The sequence below is a fragment of the Homarus americanus genome, unplaced genomic scaffold (assembly GCF_018991925.1).
Source record: "Homarus americanus isolate GMGI-L3 unplaced genomic scaffold, GMGI_Hamer_2.0 scaffold49667, whole genome shotgun sequence".
Taxonomy (NCBI): Eukaryota; Metazoa; Arthropoda; class Malacostraca; order Decapoda; family Nephropidae; genus Homarus; species Homarus americanus.
The window spans coordinates 10136162-10154976 of NW_024738608.1; the positions used below are offsets into that span (position 1 = coordinate 10136162).

General features: G+C 43.1%; 1 protein-coding gene across 1 annotated transcript in view; it reads left to right on the forward strand.

Moving 5' to 3' along the window:
- The window catches only part of LOC121874189, a 64043-nt gene extending 48455 nt beyond the window's left edge, over positions 1 to 15588 (forward strand). Inside the window, exons 3-4 of the mRNA XM_042378188.1 lie at positions 7500 to 7712; positions 8626 to 15588. Coding sequence (XP_042234122.1) covers positions 7500 to 7712; positions 8626 to 9290 — 878 coding nt within the window. The 3' untranslated portion in view covers positions 9291 to 15588. The remainder of the gene's footprint in view (positions 1 to 7499; positions 7713 to 8625) is intronic.
- The last annotated feature ends 3227 nt before the right edge of the window (positions 15589 to 18815 follow it).

The window sequence follows — 18815 nt, forward strand, 5'->3', positions numbered from 1 at the left end:
TAGTAACTTTCCATCGTCTTGACTGCCAGGTATGTTGGTCACACAGGTTAATTGAGGATTGTCGCTTGGCCAGGTAAACCGTAGCATAGTGCCTGAGTTTCCTTAATAAGTGTCGGCTGGGCTGGGCTCTCGCACCCATAAAATGTGTCTGGTATCGTCCGTGTGTCTGTCAGTCTGTCGGTAAAATCTGCATCACCTGAAAAATAAGACACCCCAGTTTATTTTGCCTATAATATCAATATAGCTCAGCTTATTTCACCTGAACCACTCTAACACTAACCTAACTTACCATAACGGACCTAATCAAACTAATGTACAGGTAGTGGTCATCTAGGTATGATCTTAACTGGGGTCACATTTGAGCGTTTGTGATCTTTGATGATCTCTCTAGAATGACCACATTATACTGTATAAAGAGTATAATAGTATTTGTGTATATGTTTTAATTTACCTTATTTGTATGTATATTCTCTCTCTCTCTCTCTCTCTCTCTCTCTCTCTCTCTCTCTCCCCTCCTCTCTCTCTCTCTCTCTCTCTCTCTCTCTCTCTCTCTCTCTCTCTCTCTCTCTCTCTCTCTCTCTCTCTCTCTCACTTCTTCCTCCCTCCCCACTCCCCCCAATTCCCCCCCACCCATTCATGCCCCCCACCAATAACTGGGAATAGGCAGGTGTCATCACTACCAACACCCTACCACCACTCACTCCTCCATCCTGCTTCCACTCACCCGTCCCCACTCACCCCCTCACCCTACCACCACTCACCCCCCACCCTAGCGTAATCCACTCACCTCTCCTCCGTCTCACTCTACGTCTCTCACTGAATTGTGTCTCACTTTTCCCCCTCTCCCCTCTGCCTTTACCGGCTTACTCTCCTCTTCCCACCGACCTCTCCCTCCCTTTAGCTCCCTCTCCCCTCCCATGCAGCTCCCCTCTCCCCTCACTTTAGCTCCCTCTCCCTCCTTTAGCTCCCTCCCCCTCACCCCAGCTCCCTCTCCCTCACTTTGCTCCCTCTCCCCTCCTTTAGCTCCCTCTCCCTCCTTTGTCCCTCTCTCCCTCACTTTGGCTCCCTCTCTCCCCTCCTTTAGCTCCCTCTCCCTCACTTTAGCTCTCTCCCTCACTTTCCGACCCTCCCCTCACTTTAGCTCCCTCTCCCTCACTTTAGCTCCCTCTCCCTCACTTTAGCTCCCTCTCCCTCACTTTAGCTCCCTCTCCCTCACTTTAGCTCCCTCTCCCCTCCTTCAACCTCTCCCTTTCTTTGCTCCCTCTCCCCTCCGCTTCGCTCCCTCTCCCTCACTTTAGCTCCCTCTCCCTCACTTTAGCTCCCTCTCCCTCACTTTAGCTCCCTCTCCCTCACTTTAGCTCCCTCTCCCTCACTTTAGCTCCCTCTCACCCATTTTTCTCCTCATTTAGGTTTTGTCTCCCTGTGATGACTCTTGACCGTGTGTTCCAGGTCGGTGTTGATGGTGTTCATCCTCTCTCACTGTTTACTGATTGGTGATTTCTCTCACTTAGCGACTCTTTACCTCACTTGACGCTTTTCTACCTCACTTAATGAACTTTTTACCTCACTTAATGACTTTTTGCCTCACTTAATTAACTTTTTACCTCACTTAATGACTTTTTGCCTCACTTACTTAACTTTTTACCTCACTTAATGTCTTTTTGCCTCACTTACTTAACTTTTTACCTCACTTAATGACTTTTTGCCTCACTTACTTAACTTTTTACCTCACTTAATGTCTTTTTGCCTCACTTACTTACCGCCTTTCTACCTAGCTTAATGTCCTTTTACCTAATTTAACACCTGTGCAAGTAACGCAGGACATACATACCTGTTTCCTTAATCAGTTGTTTCCCTTATCAGCTCTTATCACTTATCAGCTGTCCCCCTAATCAGCTGTTAGAGACATCAGCTGTTTCTTTCATCACGTGTTCGCTCAGTCAGCTGTTTCATGTCAACAATGTGATTCATCCAACTTAAGGGAGAAGAGAATGAGAGTGGATGGAAGGGTGACAACGAGAACAGAAGTAATAAGGAGACGAAAAGCGAACTTGAATTGAGAAAGGGAATGAAATCTGGAATGATAACTGAGAATTGTAACGAAAACGGGAATGAAAGTGGGAATGGGAATGTTATTGAGATGAGGAAATGAGAATGGTAATAATCAGAATAGAATAAATATAGAAATGAGGATAGAAAATTAGTACAGGAAAAAGAATGAGAAGAACAGGAATGATAATGATATTATAATTTGAGAAAGAAAATACTAATAATAATCAGAGCAAGAATAAGAATGGGAATTATTGTAGGAATGGGATTAGGAATACAAACTGACGAAAGAATAGAGGTGAATCAGAGGGTTAGACAAGGGAATGATGATGATGGAGAGAGGGGAGAGAGAGAGAGAGAGAGAGAGAGAGAGAGAGAGAGAGAGAGAGAGAGAGAGAGAGAGAGAGAGAAAGAGAGAGATTTTTGGGCAGTGGCGCAGATGGGTCAAATTAATGCCAAATGCCTCTCTTGCTGATTATGTGTGTGTGTGTGTGTGTGTGTGTGTGTGTGTGTGTGTGTGTATGTGTGTGTGTGTAATGATCCTAAATACTCTGTTATTATTTTCAGAGAGGAATTCCAGTCAGTTAATAGTGGAGGCGGAGGAGTGTGGCTTAGATTAAACAGTTTAAAACGAGGGGCGGTGAGGAGGAGGAGGAGGAGGTAGTCTGTCGCCGTGACCATTTAATTTACATAGAGATTGGTTAAGTGAGGGAGGTGAGCATCGCGAGGAGGGTGAGGTTTGACGGCGAGGGGTGAATTGGTAACAGTGGTGGGGTGTAGTAGCAGGGTATAGGGGTGAAGAGGGGAGGGGAACTCGTCCTATCTCGCACTATTAACATACACATCCCACTATTGCCAGAACAAACACACACACACACACCATTATCACCAGAACCACACAATTCACCTGTCTCACCTCACTTGAATATTTATACACAGAAACCTTCATGAAATATCCACGTGAACTAAGTGTCACCTCCGCCAGTAGCTTCCCCAGGGTCTGAGTGAGTGATACAATATTTATCTCTATAATTCTGTCCACCAAAACATTTTATATAAAGGTGTCACTATAAACTTGGAACAGTAGGCTTCAGTTTCTCTTCTGTATAACACCAAACTAAACAAACCACAAAACTCTCTTAAAAGGATAAAAACACATTATTGGAACTTAAGTGTGTTGATAGAGTATATGTTCACCTTAAACCGTAGTAATGTAAATAATTTATATTATATGATGTTTTTTAATGTTATCTAAGTCGAGGAGAACAAAATCAATACTTAAGCACTAAGGTTTATTTGTGGTTTATTATTACGTACAGATATAATGATGATGGTATTAAAAATGACCGTGATTATTATTTCTATTAGACATATTGTTATTATTTTCTCATGCTAATATAAATAATGGCAGCGTATACAAGATAATGATGACGTTTGGTAACTTGTTCCAGTCGTCCACTACTCTATTTCCAAACCAATGTTTACCTATCTCGCGCCTAAATCTAAATTTATCTAATATAAAACCATTGCTACGAGTTCGCTCCTGGTTAGATAATTTGAGTACCTTTGTTATATCACCTTTGTTTAGCCCTGACTTCCATTTATACACCTCTATCATATCGCCCCTCACTCTACGTCTCTCGAGGGAGTGCAAATTAAGATGCTTTAACCTGTCTCTGTACTCAAGGTTCCTAATGCCCGGGATTAGCCTTGCCCATCCTCGTCTGAATTATTTCTAGAGATTCGATATCAATTCTGTACGGTGACCAAAACTGAAGGAAGAAAAATGCCATACAAATATAACTTCTCCCTTACAAAACTCTAACCTCACCACCATACCAGAACACCTGCGTAAACATACATTAAAAGAACACCCAAATAAACCAAACCCGCACCTCTCTCTCTCTCTCTCTCTCTCTCTCTCTCTCTCTCTCTCTCTCTCTCCTGAAGACGTCCCTCTCTCTCTAGGTCCCTCACTTGCGAGATCTGATGCCTTTGATCTCACTGTCATTCCACGCGAGGTAAACACTGTTGCACCCTGAGTAAACGGCGGTGTACACAGTGGGTAAACACCTCTCCAACACTGGTGATGGCTGGATAGGGACAGATACGAGGGCGGTGATTGGTGGACAGGGACGAGGCGGTAATTGGTAAAGAGGAACGAGGCGGTGATTGGTGGACAAGGAGGAGGCGGTGATTGGTGGAGAAAGAGTGTATGTTAATTAAAAGAGAAGGAAGAAGGTGGTGATGTGATTGGTAGAGAGGAAGAAGGCGATGATTGGTAGAAATGAAGAATGCAGTAATTGATGGAGAGGAAAACGGAATTGGTTGTTGTCTGGTGGAGAGAGTAAAGAAGGGAGGAGATAGTGATGTGTGTGTGTGTGTGTGTGTGTGTGTGTGTGTGTGTGTGTGTGGCACCAGCAACAACTAATATCCTCCTCTCCCTGGTCAGTTACCCGCAGTAAATTGTCACTTTTGGAAGTTAAATGGACCATAAAGTGTCCAAGCGGCTGTTCACTTCCTCCTCCTCCTCCTCCTCTTCCTTCTTCTTCTTCTTCTTCTTCTTCTTCTTCTTCTTCTTCTCTTTTCTTATTTCTTCTTTCTTCTTTCTTCTTCTTCTTCTTCTTCTTCTTCTTCTTCTTCTTCTTCTTCTTCCTCCTCCTCCTCCTCCTCTTCCTTCTTCTTCTTCTTCTTCTTCTTCTTCTTCTTCTTCTTCTCTTTTCTTATTTCTTCTTGTCTTCCTCCTCCTCCGCCTCCTCCTCCTTGACACATTAACAACACCAAGATTTACCATAAATTTGATTACATGAAGATTATCCCTCCCAGTTTATTTCACACCTGAAGATTTCCTAACGTTACCTAGGGGGTTAGGTTAGGTTAGGTTAGGTTTGCGTTAGGTAAGGTTAGGTTAGGTTGGGTTAGGTGAGCGTTAGGGTGGTTATTTTCCAAGTTAGGATGCTTGAGGCATCCTCGCCTCATAAGCGAGCGGACCCGAATTCGATCCCCGGGGAGGGTGAAACTATGGGCAAGTTTCTTTACGCCATTTGCCTATGTCTTTTCAACAGTAATTGGGAACCTGGATGTTAATCGATTTGCGGATCTTATTCCGGGGTAATGGTTAGCCAGTGCAGTTGGCTAGTTGTCCGGTCTTCTCAGACTATTCCTTGACACTGGGTCATGCAGCTCGTTAACTTGGGGGTGTGGTTGTAGTGTTGGCGACAGCTTTTACACCTTAACAAATTCACGCCTAGGAGGCCCTTGGGCCGGCCATCCTCGATTACGAGGGGCTTCCATTATTATTATTCCTCAAGCGAAATAAGGTGGAGGCTAATCTTTATGTGATCCCATAAGTACAATTTTATGATAAAACTCAATGTACGTAATGGGCATTGACTGTTTTTAAAAGAATGATTTTACTATAAGGACAAACACAGACATTCGGTGTTCACTATCAAACATTCAATTGCTCGTTAGCGGCGTGAGAGCAACATGGCAGGGGTTAGTGGCCACTACTGCTACTAACTACACAATAATAGGTTCCTGGGGGGACGTTGTCATGGATTTCCTATTGTGTGTTGTGAACACGGGAGTCACTTAACACATTAGCTCCTCTTGTGTGTGTGTGAGATATAGAGCTACTGGCCTATTTCAGGAACCAGAGTCAAGAATTTATCCAGATTTATCCATAAAAAATCAAATTCGCTTAAAAATCGACACAATGCAACTATGAAACTGTTGTACGATACTGTAAAACTATAGTCATGAAATTATAACTGAAAAAACTCACAGCCAATAATAGCATAACAGATCACATTAAATAATCAAGAGAGTCGTACATAAGAATAGAAATAATGATAGTATAATATTACTGAACTATTTAGAACCATCATACTTTTACATGTAAAATTTGTAAGTTATAAATAACATTGAAAAGGCAAGAGTGTGGTGTACAGTACAGGTAAGGTACAGTCCTCTTCACTAGTACGTTTACAGGGGCTCGTCATATAAACATTCCACAAATCATTATCTTTGAAATATTTATTTTAATATTGTTTTAATTAGATTCCACATTACGTTTACTATTGCTAGTTTCTTTCTGTCTAAAGTAAACAAACACAGGGCTGCCACACTACACAAAACCTGACGAGCTTCTGTAAACGCACTAGTGAAGGGGACTGTACTTGTGCTAGACGATGGTTACGTGAAGAGCAGTGGTCGGTGGTCGTAATCAAACCCAGACCCAGCGTGCAGCGTGTAGTGTTGGTGTTGTGGGCGACACACAAATACCTCCTATGTGTGTGTGTGTGTGTGCTGGTTCTCAAAAGGGAATGAAGCGGAAGACGCCATCACAGATATACTAGCCAGTAACATATCGCAGAGACAGCCGCGAACCCTGGGCCAGAGTCTTCGTGTGTTGGCAGGGGTGGGAGGGAGGGGAGGAGGTCAGAGCCATCGTGTTGGGGTAGGGGGAAGGGGGAGGAGGTCAGAGCCATCGTGTTGGGGTAGGGGGAAGGGGGAGGAGGTCAGAGCCTTCGTGTGTAGGCAGGGGGAGGGTAGAAAGTATTATAGGAGGATGTCCCTGAATATTTCTGAAGATCTGTTGTGATAGGAAAACAGTTTTATGCATTTTTAGTAATATTTTTCGTCTGTATATACTGTACGCCCCGTGTGGACGCCGCCAGAGATAGGGGAGTCGAGTGAGGACGGCCGAGGGAGAGGGCTGAAGGAGTATGTCCCTAGAATTTTTTAAAGATTGTTTGTGATAGGAAAACAGTTTCGTGTATTTTGTAATTTGTGTTCTCTTTCTGTTTACTTTTTCCGTGTGGACGCCGTCAACGATGGGAAACTCATGTTGCCTACATTTTCTAGGCCCATGTGTTTGTGCCGTAATACCCGTCCTTACAGCATATGTTCACTATAAGAGGATTTGAATATCATATTTAGCTGAGTCAGGTAACTTTGTGAATACCTTGACTGACTGACTGACTGACTGACTAACTGACTGATAAAAACTCCATAACAGCTCCCAGAGACGCATCCTTGAACTAATTTCATATATCAGTCTTTTTCAGGTTTTATACTCAAGTTCTTATTCCCGTATGCATAATTAAACCGATGTCAAGAAGTCAAAGTTAATTATTTCATTACCTGTGTTAGGAACTCAAGACCTGGAGGTAAGATCCTTGAGTCCCACCACCTATAGTGATAACAGACTTAAATTACACTCTTAAGTATTACCGTAGGACAATTACCTTCCCACCACTATATGAAATTATTCTCATCACCAAAGTCTCGTAAATCATTTTCTTATAACCATCATGAAGTCTTTAATTTAGGCAGTGACAAGGTGTTCTGTCGGTAGTTGTTGAACGAGAACACGTCACTTTAAGAATAACAATCACAACAGCTGTCTCTGAGAACATATCACTAACGAAATATTCTCTCAACAGCTGTGCACGAGAAGCTGTTTACGCTGTTCATGTTGGTGTCGCTGGTGTACATGCTGTGTGTGATCCGGGTGGTGCGAGCAGTGCGTCACACCCTCTCCCCAAGACTCCTCCGCTCCTTTGCTCAGAAAAAGTGGCTCTTCGGCATTAAGTTGGCCTCAACCGGCGGTCTCCTCTTCTTCTTCTGGCGACACCGAGTATTCTGTCAACCTATGGGTGAGTTACTGACCCCTGCCAACCCCTGCCTCTTACCCATGGTGAGTTATTGATTCCTGCGACCCTCTGCCTCATAACCCATGAGTGAGTTACTGACCCCTGCCAACCCCTGCCACCTAACCCATTGGTGAATTATTGACCCCTGCCAACCCCTGCCTCTTAACCCATGATGAGTTACTGACCCCTGCCAACCCCTGCCACCTAACCCATGGGTGAGTTACTGACCCCTGCCAACCCCTGCCTCTTAACCCATGGTGAGCTGCTGGTCCCTGCGACCCTCTGCCTCATAACCCATGGATGAGTTACTGACCCCTGCCATCCTCTGTCACTTAACCCATGGGTGAGCTACTGACACAACCGGCCTCTACCAGTCAGCCCATGGGTAAGGTTATACAGTCACCAGTCAGCCCATGAGTAAGGTTATACAGTCACCAGTCAGCCCATGAGTAAGGTTATACAGTCACCAGTCAGCCCATGAGTAAGGTTATACAGTCACCAGTCAGCCCATGAGTAGGTTATACAGTCACCAGTCAGCCCATGAGTAAGGTTATACAGTCAGCAGTCAGTACATGAGTAAGATTGCAGTCACCAGTCAGCCCATGAGTAAGGTTATACAGTCACCAGTCAGCAGGTAGGTTACAGTCACCAGTCAGCCCATGGTAAGGTTACAGTCCCAGTCAGCCCATGAGTAAGGTTATACAGTCACCAGTCAGCCCATGAGTAAGGTTATACAGTCACCAGTCAGCCCATGAGTAAGGTTATACAGTCACCAGTCAGCCCATGAGTAAGGTTATACAGTCACCAGTCAGCCCATGGGTATTGTTGTTATCTTGGTATTATTATAACAGTGTTGTTGTAAACTTTGTATTACTGTAACTGTGATGTGTAAATAACCTCGGTGTTGTTGTTGCAGCGTTCAGCTGGTTCTCGCTGTGTGAGTACGTGATCGCCACCTGCAACATGTTGTACCACGTGAGCGTCGCCCTTGACTTCTCTGACGAGCATCTCATCGTGGGCCACATCATCACCGCCACCACACCTTCGGCCTCTACCACCTCCTCCTCCATCTCCACCACCGCCTCGTCCTCTCGCCACCAATCCGTCTCTACGCCCACCACTACAACCACCTGTGACTCCTTAGCCACGTGTGAGGGCGGCGGCGACACCCCGCCCACCAGGAATGGCCGCCTCGACGAGCAGGTCCTGGGCGGCAGTGTGGTGCTGGGTGGCCCACAGCCTCTGGCTGCGGCCTTCAGTAGCAGCCATCCATCTGTGAGTGGCAAGGTGGGCACCGGGACTAAGTGTGACGGCGGAGTGAATGTTGGCGGGGGAGGTCCAGGCACGGGTGGGGCTAGTGGTGCGGGCGGGGCTGGAGTGGAGGGCGAGGCCCCGCCAAACGTGGTGCATCAGGTACTCAACACCATCCACGAGGGCGCCGAGCCCGCCCACACACACCCCTGCCTCAACGGTCCTGCAGACACCGAGTCCACTTTGGTCCAGCGGAGACCCGCCCACTCACTCACCTCTAACCCCTCGCCCACAGACGCCCATCCCATCACCCACACCCACAGCGAATAGTGAAGGTGTGAGCAGGGGACTCCGCCCATGACCAGCGGCTGGCAGCAGTGGGTGACTACAGCTGCCGCCGCCCCACTCACGCCACACGGAACTTATCCTACTTATGTGTTTACTATATTATATACTATGAAAATACCTCTGAAATGACGTCTTTAGAAGCTAGTGTATATGACAGGCTGGAGGACAATGTGGCTGGCGAGAGCACATCCCGGCCACCACCACCTGACGTTGGTGGTGAACAAATAACCTTGCAACATACAGAAGTTGTTTTGTTGTCACAAGAGATATGTAGTGACATAACTGCTGGTTGTCAGCCAAGTACAGTATACTGAAGGTCAAGATAAAACCCCACAAGACTCTGAATGACTTATGTAGCCTGGTGCTCTTGGGCTGAGATCTCGTGTCTTATTCTGTTGATTGGACGAGACAGCCTTCAAGGATCCCATTCACCTGGCAAGAGACTCACACGCCTTGAATGTAGGACTGACTGTAGAGTCTGGTGTCTCTTGCTTGATGTAGTGTGTTTAGTAATGGAATATTACTGCACTTTAAGAGTCTAGAATTTGCAAATAAATTTATTGTGGTAGTTGACGATAAAAAATATCTAATCAAAGAACAGCTTCGAAAAAATTGCCTTAAAATTGGATCATTTGTTGATAATTAATAGTTATGTGGAAACGTGAGAACTGCTCCAAATTTGGGTTGTAGTCACCACGAGGCAGTCTCAGCTGAGGTCCTTATCTTCACGCCCCTCTTATCTCACTCACACTTACCTCCCTGTTCGAATTCGGAGACATTTGTTAAAGTCTGAGCATTTTATATCTATTCTTGGCATTTTCATTTTTACTTCTAAATTGTACACGAGCAAAGCCTTAAAATTATTTTGGCAACTTAAGACGATGCACTACGTGATGAATTATCGATGCTTGACAGAGACTAGATCCTATTAAGTCTTGTCCTGTCATCCACAGTGTCCAGTATTCGTGTTTTAGGTTCCTGCGGTGTTTTCATGTGCGGCAGGTAGCGACGTACAGCTGAGACGGAACCTCTAGTGTGGCACTTGAACATATTCTCAGTTACCACTTAAGGACTTGACAGGTATCGTTAAGCTTGTCTGTTTGAAATTTAATGAGTTTAAAAAGTTACTGGTGGCTTGCAGTACTTCATCGTTAATGAACTTTGGGTAGTGTGTTACATAATACTCATCTTTCTTGATTTTGTAAGGCAGGCCCTGAGCTAGGCCGCACTACCTCGGGTTATGTCATTGTTGTCGGGGGAGAGGTTTGACGTCACCTCTAGGCCCCGCCCACTGTTCTGCTGTTGTGCGGCCCGTGAATCTGATGCCTTATTGATTTAGGCCAGAATGTTTGAGTATCTTATGGTGATGAGCAAATAATCTGGGGTTATCTGATTTTTACCATCATATCCTAATTGTTAGTGAGAGTAATAACCACACCTGATGATGCGACCTGCACCAAGCAGGTTACACAGCACTGCAACCTGTCTTGGGTCATCATCCTGATACAGTGACCTGAAATGTGTGGCACACGTCCAAGGTCATCATCCTGATACCATGACTGGCGATGTGTTCAACCCATATCATCACTGATTATGTTCCTGTGTGTGAAAGACTGGTTATGATGTCATAATTAATCAGAGGAGGATTCGCCTATTGTTGCCGGATTGCCTCACAGGCAGTGAAATTTAGGAGAGATATTATCAGATATCCTTCACCCTAAAGCAGACTATTTGCTGGCCATCAGATGCATCCAACATCCGGGTCTTCCGTCTAACTTGGGGACGCGTTGCTGGGGTCATCCTGGGTCACATGTTGCCATCACCTGAGTCATGGTACGCTTGCTTGTAGTCATTATTTCTTGAGTTTATTAGAAAATGCCAAAAAGAGGAAGAGCGACTCGTAGTGCTCTTGATCCAGCATCACTAGTGAGTGGAGAGGTGGAGGCGTGGCCTGCGTACTGCTGACCGAACAGTTCGTCTTGTTATCGATAAAACCACTGAAAGAGTCAAGGGTCCGAACCACTTACAGTTCACATGATATTGTTGACATTTAATTTTCTAAATGAGGATTGGATGCTTAGCCAACATCGTTTCCATTTCACTGATGATGTATGACGTCAATCTTTGCATCCATCATCACAATATCATCATCATCGTCATAATCATTATCTTCATCGCCATCATCATGTTAACCTTTCCCCAATATAAGAGCGAGGTCATGCGTGTAGGATCGCCCCCAAACATGCCAAATACTGATCTCCGCAGCTCTGTTGACGACTTGGCTACAGCACCCGACGCATTTGACGGATAATGTTTTTGGACATCAACTAATAAAAACAGTTGTCACGTCATTTCAGTAAAAACTACACATACAGTAGGTGAAGTTCGTGGAAGGTCGCTGCGTCAAGGTTGCACAAAATAAACAGTAACTAAGAAAAGGTAAATGGCGGGAAAAAAGGAGAAATTGTGATGGGTAGAAATATTCTTAAAGGGATAATGTGAAGTTTTAGGATGTGTTGACTACCAAGTGGTCCCGCTGGGCAGAGGACGAACAAAAGAAGTATCAATGAGAGAAAAGTCAATCGTATCACCCTCCCCAGGGTAGTATTGTGTTGCCCTTGTCGACCAAGGCTAATTTAGTGTTGCACTTGTAAGTAGCTCCAACTATGACTGGGAGAAGATTGCTTTTGTAATGTTATACTGAGGGAGGCTTCATCACTCTCATTTATAATTGGTCGGTTGCTTTACTTGGTTTTTAGGTCATCTTAGAGCAGTTGTAACCTATTTGTTTGTATATTATAGATGCTGGAAGTTCCTTAGATGGGTGACGTCATTCTCTCTAGAGCAATGATGATAGTTTATTCAAGGTTAAGTAGATATGTCTGTGGATCTTTCCTTTTGCTTATAATGAAAATATGATAGATGTGGCTGGTCAGTCTGCAGACAACACATGCTGGTAGTGGAATTAGGCAACTGGTTTTAGATAACAAACGAATACCAGGAGTAAATTACTGCTCTGTTTTGTCCAATTTAAGGTTTTTGCGCTGAACAATTTCCAACACGCAGAATAATATCTTAGTTTATATTATTCTGTGGCAGTGGTTGGTGAGAGTGGTTTTACAGATGGTACCCCTTAAATGGGCCAGCAGCACCCGGCCGGGGAAGATTGAACTGTGTATTAATGGTTATGACAGAAACAGGTGGTCACTCAGACTGGCTGCATCACCCAACTCCTAACTTAATATCTATTTACTTATTATCTTCGCCACTTGTCAGCTTACTAGTCGTTCGGGCGGTCGGTCGGTTGGGCGTTCGGTCATTTCTCTGTTGTGTCGGGCAGTCAGTCAGTTCTCTGTTGTGTCGGGCGGTCGCTGAGTTCTCTTTTGTGAGCTGCTGGTAGATAACAGGGCATACAAAGGCTCTTGAGTGACGTGAACTTGCCCCAATGCTCGTCCAGCCTGGACATAATGAATTCACCCTTGATGCTGTCATAACAGTCACTGGTAAATTATTCTAACTCCTGATCTTGGAGGCCGCTGTCCACTCACTACTAAAACTGTGAAACACTACATACGTATTGACTCATTTACCTGTACTATTAGATCTTAACTCGACATACCAGGAAGACCGAAGGATTGTGGTGGCGAGTGAGGAGGTGAAGGAAGGAGGTAACACCGCGCGCGCTAGATTACGCTTCCTGCCCACCTAGTGCATCAACGTGTAGAGTAGATCAGGTGTTGAATCCTAAGAGAGCTTTGGTTACTTTTATATAGAATAAAAAGCGTCTGTGGAGCAGTTGATTTAAAAAATGCATAAATTTTTCTCTAGAGGCGCTGAATATCTTGTAAGAGTGATGGCCACAAGTAATTACATCTGACACATTCTAAATAGCAAGTGAAGACAGTGAGATAGTATAATCTTTAGAACCCAGGATGTGTCATGGCAGGTATAACATTTAGAGGATCACAGTCTGCGCTCTGATTGGTTGCCTCATATGAGTACAAGGAATAAATAAAACACAGGCAACCAATCAGCGATCTTCATCTTACTAGCAAGGTCACACTTTTGAGAGTCTCTGGCCCAAGATGGCTCGGTGGTGCGTCCCCTTTACCATGATTAGATTATTTCACTTATCATTACTAAGAAACAAGTAGTTCATATTTCTCCGTATAATACAAGAGTGATGTTAGGTATACACTCGAAAAAGATAGCTCTCATTGGCTCTAAACACACCCTTCTCTTGTCAGTCTTATATCATGAAGTCAGTGTGATATTTCCCTTTTTGGTTGAAAATTTGGTGTGTATTACCTGGAGTGAGCTTGAGTCGCTCCTCATCGGGCACATACCTGCTACGCGGCGCCCTAGGAGTCGACACAGGTGAGCAGCCGTGGGGCGACTGTTCGATTGTTTACCTGCCATCCCATTTATTATTATGTGAACAAGAAACACACCAAGTATGATCTCATATTTTTGTCTCAGTGTAATTATTAATTTTACCCCATCATTTATTATTCCAATTAGGGCCTAATTTTGTGAAACCTGTACAACTTTTGGTGACTTGAGACCCGCGCCAGACGTGATGAACTGTGGCGGGCGAGAGTTAAACTACGGTACATACATGCTAACCTTCCCAGCCGTCTCGAGTTGACCTTTAGTATTAAGCAACGTGCTTTATTAAGGTCAGAGATGGTGAAGGCTTTATCCTGGAGTATATAGGCTGTTGCACTGGTAATTCAATGGTTCTCTTCATGAGATAGAGGAGCTCCCTCACCACCGTGCCCAGTACCCTAGGATACTCAAGTGTTTGCCATCGTCTGATTCATTTATACTTTAATACATTTTTATCATGAGTGTTTTAAACCTTAACTACATCTACAAGAGAATTTTCACTCACTTCAACGAACACATATGCTACCACCTCATTGTACCCCGTTATAGCAGCAGTAACATGCCAGTGTAGAACCCTTGTGTACGAGTCACCAACCACCAGCAAGCACAACTGCTTACACCCGAACATGTGCTCAAACTCCCTCACCACATCCTTCACAACAACACTGGATCAGTTCCCACCACACCTTCTCCTCACAAAAATAATTAAACTGATTACAGAAGTAGTCGCACCACAACTCGTTCATTTCAGCACAGCGTCACGACCATCACAGTTATGTTCTTCAGTCAGCCACTCACAGTATATAAGGAAAACGCTGCCATAAAAACAACTCCAGCAATTAACCACTTTCTTCCCGCCTAACACACTTCTGGCTGTCACAACCACCTTCACTCACACACACAAAACATGGCGGCATCTTGAAAGCAACAATTCAGTAGATTTTGTTGAGACAGAATTTCTCTTGTAGCCTTAATTAATGACAGAGTTCCGTAGCTGAGAGCTTCATCTATATTTTTACATTCGTGTTATTTCCGGCATCATCATGAGAGGGTTAATGAGCGTCAGCTGGGAGGCAGATGAACATGTTATTACATTATAATGTTGTAGTCACAAGCTTGTGTTGAGCTAGTCATAAGTGCTGTGTCATGGTGGCCCTGCTAGTCTAACCTGCACTCAATACTTCTAGTCACATTTTGTTTTACTACGACGTCTTAAGGTTTGTGATTCTGGCTGTTTATCATTTATCAGTTTAGCTGTAACTATACTGATTTTGATGTACTTATCATTTATATGAATCCAGTTTCTGTCCATGGTATGTGATATATTCAACTGTTATTCAATTATATGCCGTGAGAAGTGCTGGTCCTCTCTCGTGGTTGGTAACGTAGAATCGTTAATATTAGCGGGTCAGCTGGGAAGAGCCAAACACCCTGCCACGAGACAATGATTGGAAACAGCTCCTGTGTCGCAGAAGCACGTACACGCATCAGTAATTTGCTCTATACATCTAAGAAACAATAAAACTGATTTTTGCAATATCAAAGAAAAGTCTGTGGAGAGGAATATATTGGTTATCTGTATAGAGTCATCCTGAGGGCAAAATGATTTTAGCCCCTCCCTGGGCAGCATACGTGACTTTTTCGCATGCGTTCACAGGTCGGCTATTGCACTTGCTCTAAATAATCGACCTTCTTAAACTGCAACATGCAAAGACCCATTAACATCATGCTTTCAGAAACCATGTGCATCAAGGAATGTTTGTTGTCCAATAAATGAAGAAGCCGCCGCCCCCTCGATGCTTGTGGCAACAGGGGGGGGGGAGTGTGTGTGTGTGCATGAACAGACAATGATTCCTGCAGAAAATAATTGTAAAGGCAAAATATGAATAGGTATCTAAAACGAAATTTCGAAGTAGCGGTGAGCAATAACAGTGATATAAGAATATCGGTGTACTTAAATATCAGGGTGGAGTGACGGCCTAGTATAGTGTTGGACTGTCAGTGGAAGGAATGTTTTTATCTCGTGGTAGAACTTCCGTACTAGTACACCCATGGACGACCAAGAACACCACTGCCTTTTTAAAGAAACTCTATAATACTTAAATTTAGTTGCTAATTCAAATTTATTTTTAATTATTTCAACGAGTTGTAGGTGGACAAACTATATACTTACCAGGGATTAAATAATGTGATAATCCACGTGAAGGAAGACAATGAACAGTGTCTGCTGTGTGCTGGTCGTGTGATGGTTCATGGTTGTCTGGTTGAGGAGGGATATTGCCAAGTTACTGATGGAGGTACAGTACTCCTAGCAGACCCTCTTCGTTCTCGATGGCTTTATTTTTACCAGTGTACATGGCTATTATTATATAGCTTGATGAGTACAAAGTTATATGGCACGTTGTTACTAAGTTTTATTAGTGCTAAATTTGAGTGCTGGTTGTTTATGTCCAGCTAATACAGGAAATATATGTCCGTCAGCTGACCAGATTTCAGCAGGTCCCACATGAGTGTAACTGTAAGAGGCAGGAACGCGCGCACCACCAGAGGACTCCACTTCTCGCGGCCGTCACCACGCTGCCCACACCACACTCCTTCACATTATTTGCATATATATATACAGTATATATAAATATATATATATAAATATATATATTTATTATTTTTTTAATGTCGATACACTTTTTCAACATTTTTACTTCTTCAGTTGTACATCATTTTATTACAATTGAGCATGTATCTATAGTACATCTTCATAGAAAATTCATTCATTAGTATATATATATATATATATATATATATATATATATATATATATATATATATATATATATATATATATATTAGGAAGGACTTTTTGCAATACTTCTTCTCTCATATATGGCAGGATAAAATAGTTGTGTTACAAGTGTCCATAAGTGCAAATTGTCTAGGCGTCAAGAAAGAGCAATAATAGTTGAACACTGAATATAATTACTAAAGTAACTCAGAAGGCGAGCTCTTGAGCGACATTTGGCCATCTTGCTCTGAGGAACTTAATATTTTCTCAAACATTTAACATTGTTACTGTACCATTATGTTCACCCAGTCTTCTTGGTGGGTGATCCACTTTGCCATACATTTGTACAATATTGGGATTCTTTTACCAATGTACTGAAAATGCTCATATTTTAAGATTTTTTGTTTAATGTAAGAATGGAATTAATTTGACAAGCCATATTGTTTGTAAATATGTACAGTTAGTGGTTGACAATGTTACGTGCGGGATGTGACGGTCGGCTGTGCCCGTCACCGTCCTCCTTTCTCGGTATGTAGCATTTTTTCCTAGATCTTTTTTTAAACTTGGTTTTATTATAATCCTGCATTATGAATAAGGTCATTCCAATACCCTAAAATGTGTGTAGTCTTCATAATGCGACGCAGATCGCGTTTGAAATTGCTAGAAAACGGGTAAAAAGTCTGATTTAATGCGACTGATAACATTTCTCGGCAGTGATCGTGCAATCATAACCATGGCTGTAGAATCCCTGAGTTCTGATTGGACAAATAGTGCGAGAGAAATTCATGCTCCGATTTTCGAGCAATTTCCTGTTTTTTCTCTTTACATCCCTGACTATGCTTAGTTTGACAGTGTGAATAAGGTAAAGAAATTTCACTTGCCCAACCTGAGTTTGTATCTTTAAAATTGTCCATCCCAAAATCACTTACTTTGCTTACTACTGTATTATATTTGGACAATCACCAAATGCAACTGGGAACGAATTTCACGAAATTACGGAAATTATGTATTTAGATTTGGATTGATTTGCACATCATGTCTTAATGAGAAATAATTGAGTTGACCGTAGATGACATTATCTTGCTGACCCTCACCACGGCTGTGACGTAAAGGAAGGTTGCAATATTTATGTTCATTTGGCAAGTTGAACAATGGGGAATCCCCTGTCCCTTCAATAAACTGGAAGTATGGGAGTCTTTGCTGTCCTTTATACCTTCATATATCGCCTACTGTGACCCCTGACCACTACCCAACATAGTATGATCCCTTGCAATGACCAACACTTCTGCCGCTACACGAACCCATATTACCAAATCACCCCCAAGTGTAGTGTGAGTTAAAGAAACAGTAAAGCGATTGTGTTTCAACAAATCTTATGACAAAATATTTATCAAATTTACACGAGCAACATAAACAAGACAGACAACATATTATGTGCATAACAATGTGTGGAGCTTGGTATGGGAGTCTCACCGTGTCACAACAGAGGATGAGTGTGGCGGTGAGCGGCTGGGTCGACGAGAGAGCGGCAGGACCAACGACTCCTGGAAATCCTTCAGGTGAAGAGACGGTAATTTTTCACCCCAGAAATCTATGATAAGTAGAAAACATAAGGAGTAATTTTCATAGGCGCCATGAACGTTTATTTTAACAAGTGGTAGATAAAGGCTGGTGTAAGTTTTACTTCTGGTGAACACTTTAAAGTTATTTTCTGGAGGCAAATAATACCTACCTGACTTATGAGGAAGAGTAACATTAGCTTTGGTTGGTTTTAATGTTATGATAACCTCCACGTGAGCTCATGATATATATCAAGCATCCATATGAGTCATTATTGGCCAACATTCATGATCTTGAGGCAAACATTGCAAGACTACTGGTTCTTCCTGACAAAACACATTACGCCTCTTGTGTAGCACATACTGTATAAGTGGCCACCATTTTGTAATCTGGTTGGTCCATTTAATTGTTTCTCTAGACTGCAATAGAAACAAATCTCATATTACTCGGTCAGGATAGGGTGTTTCGTATGATTGATAATACAAATTCATCAAACAACATCGTCACAAAACAAGATTGCTTACGGTATGTCGTAACATTGGTCTCGATATTTTTTCACGATGTTGATCCCGTTAGTGGCCAAAATCAAGCTGTTTACTACTTTGATAGTGATATAAAAATTTATGTAACTAAAATTTTTAAGCTTTGGGTGTCTGTGTTAGCTAGTGTGACACTAATTAAGCAGCCATGATAGGTAGCCATACTCTGGGATCGGTATCTAACCCCTTCCATCGAGAAGCCTTAAGGACTGATCTCACCCCATCACCAACATCCTTACC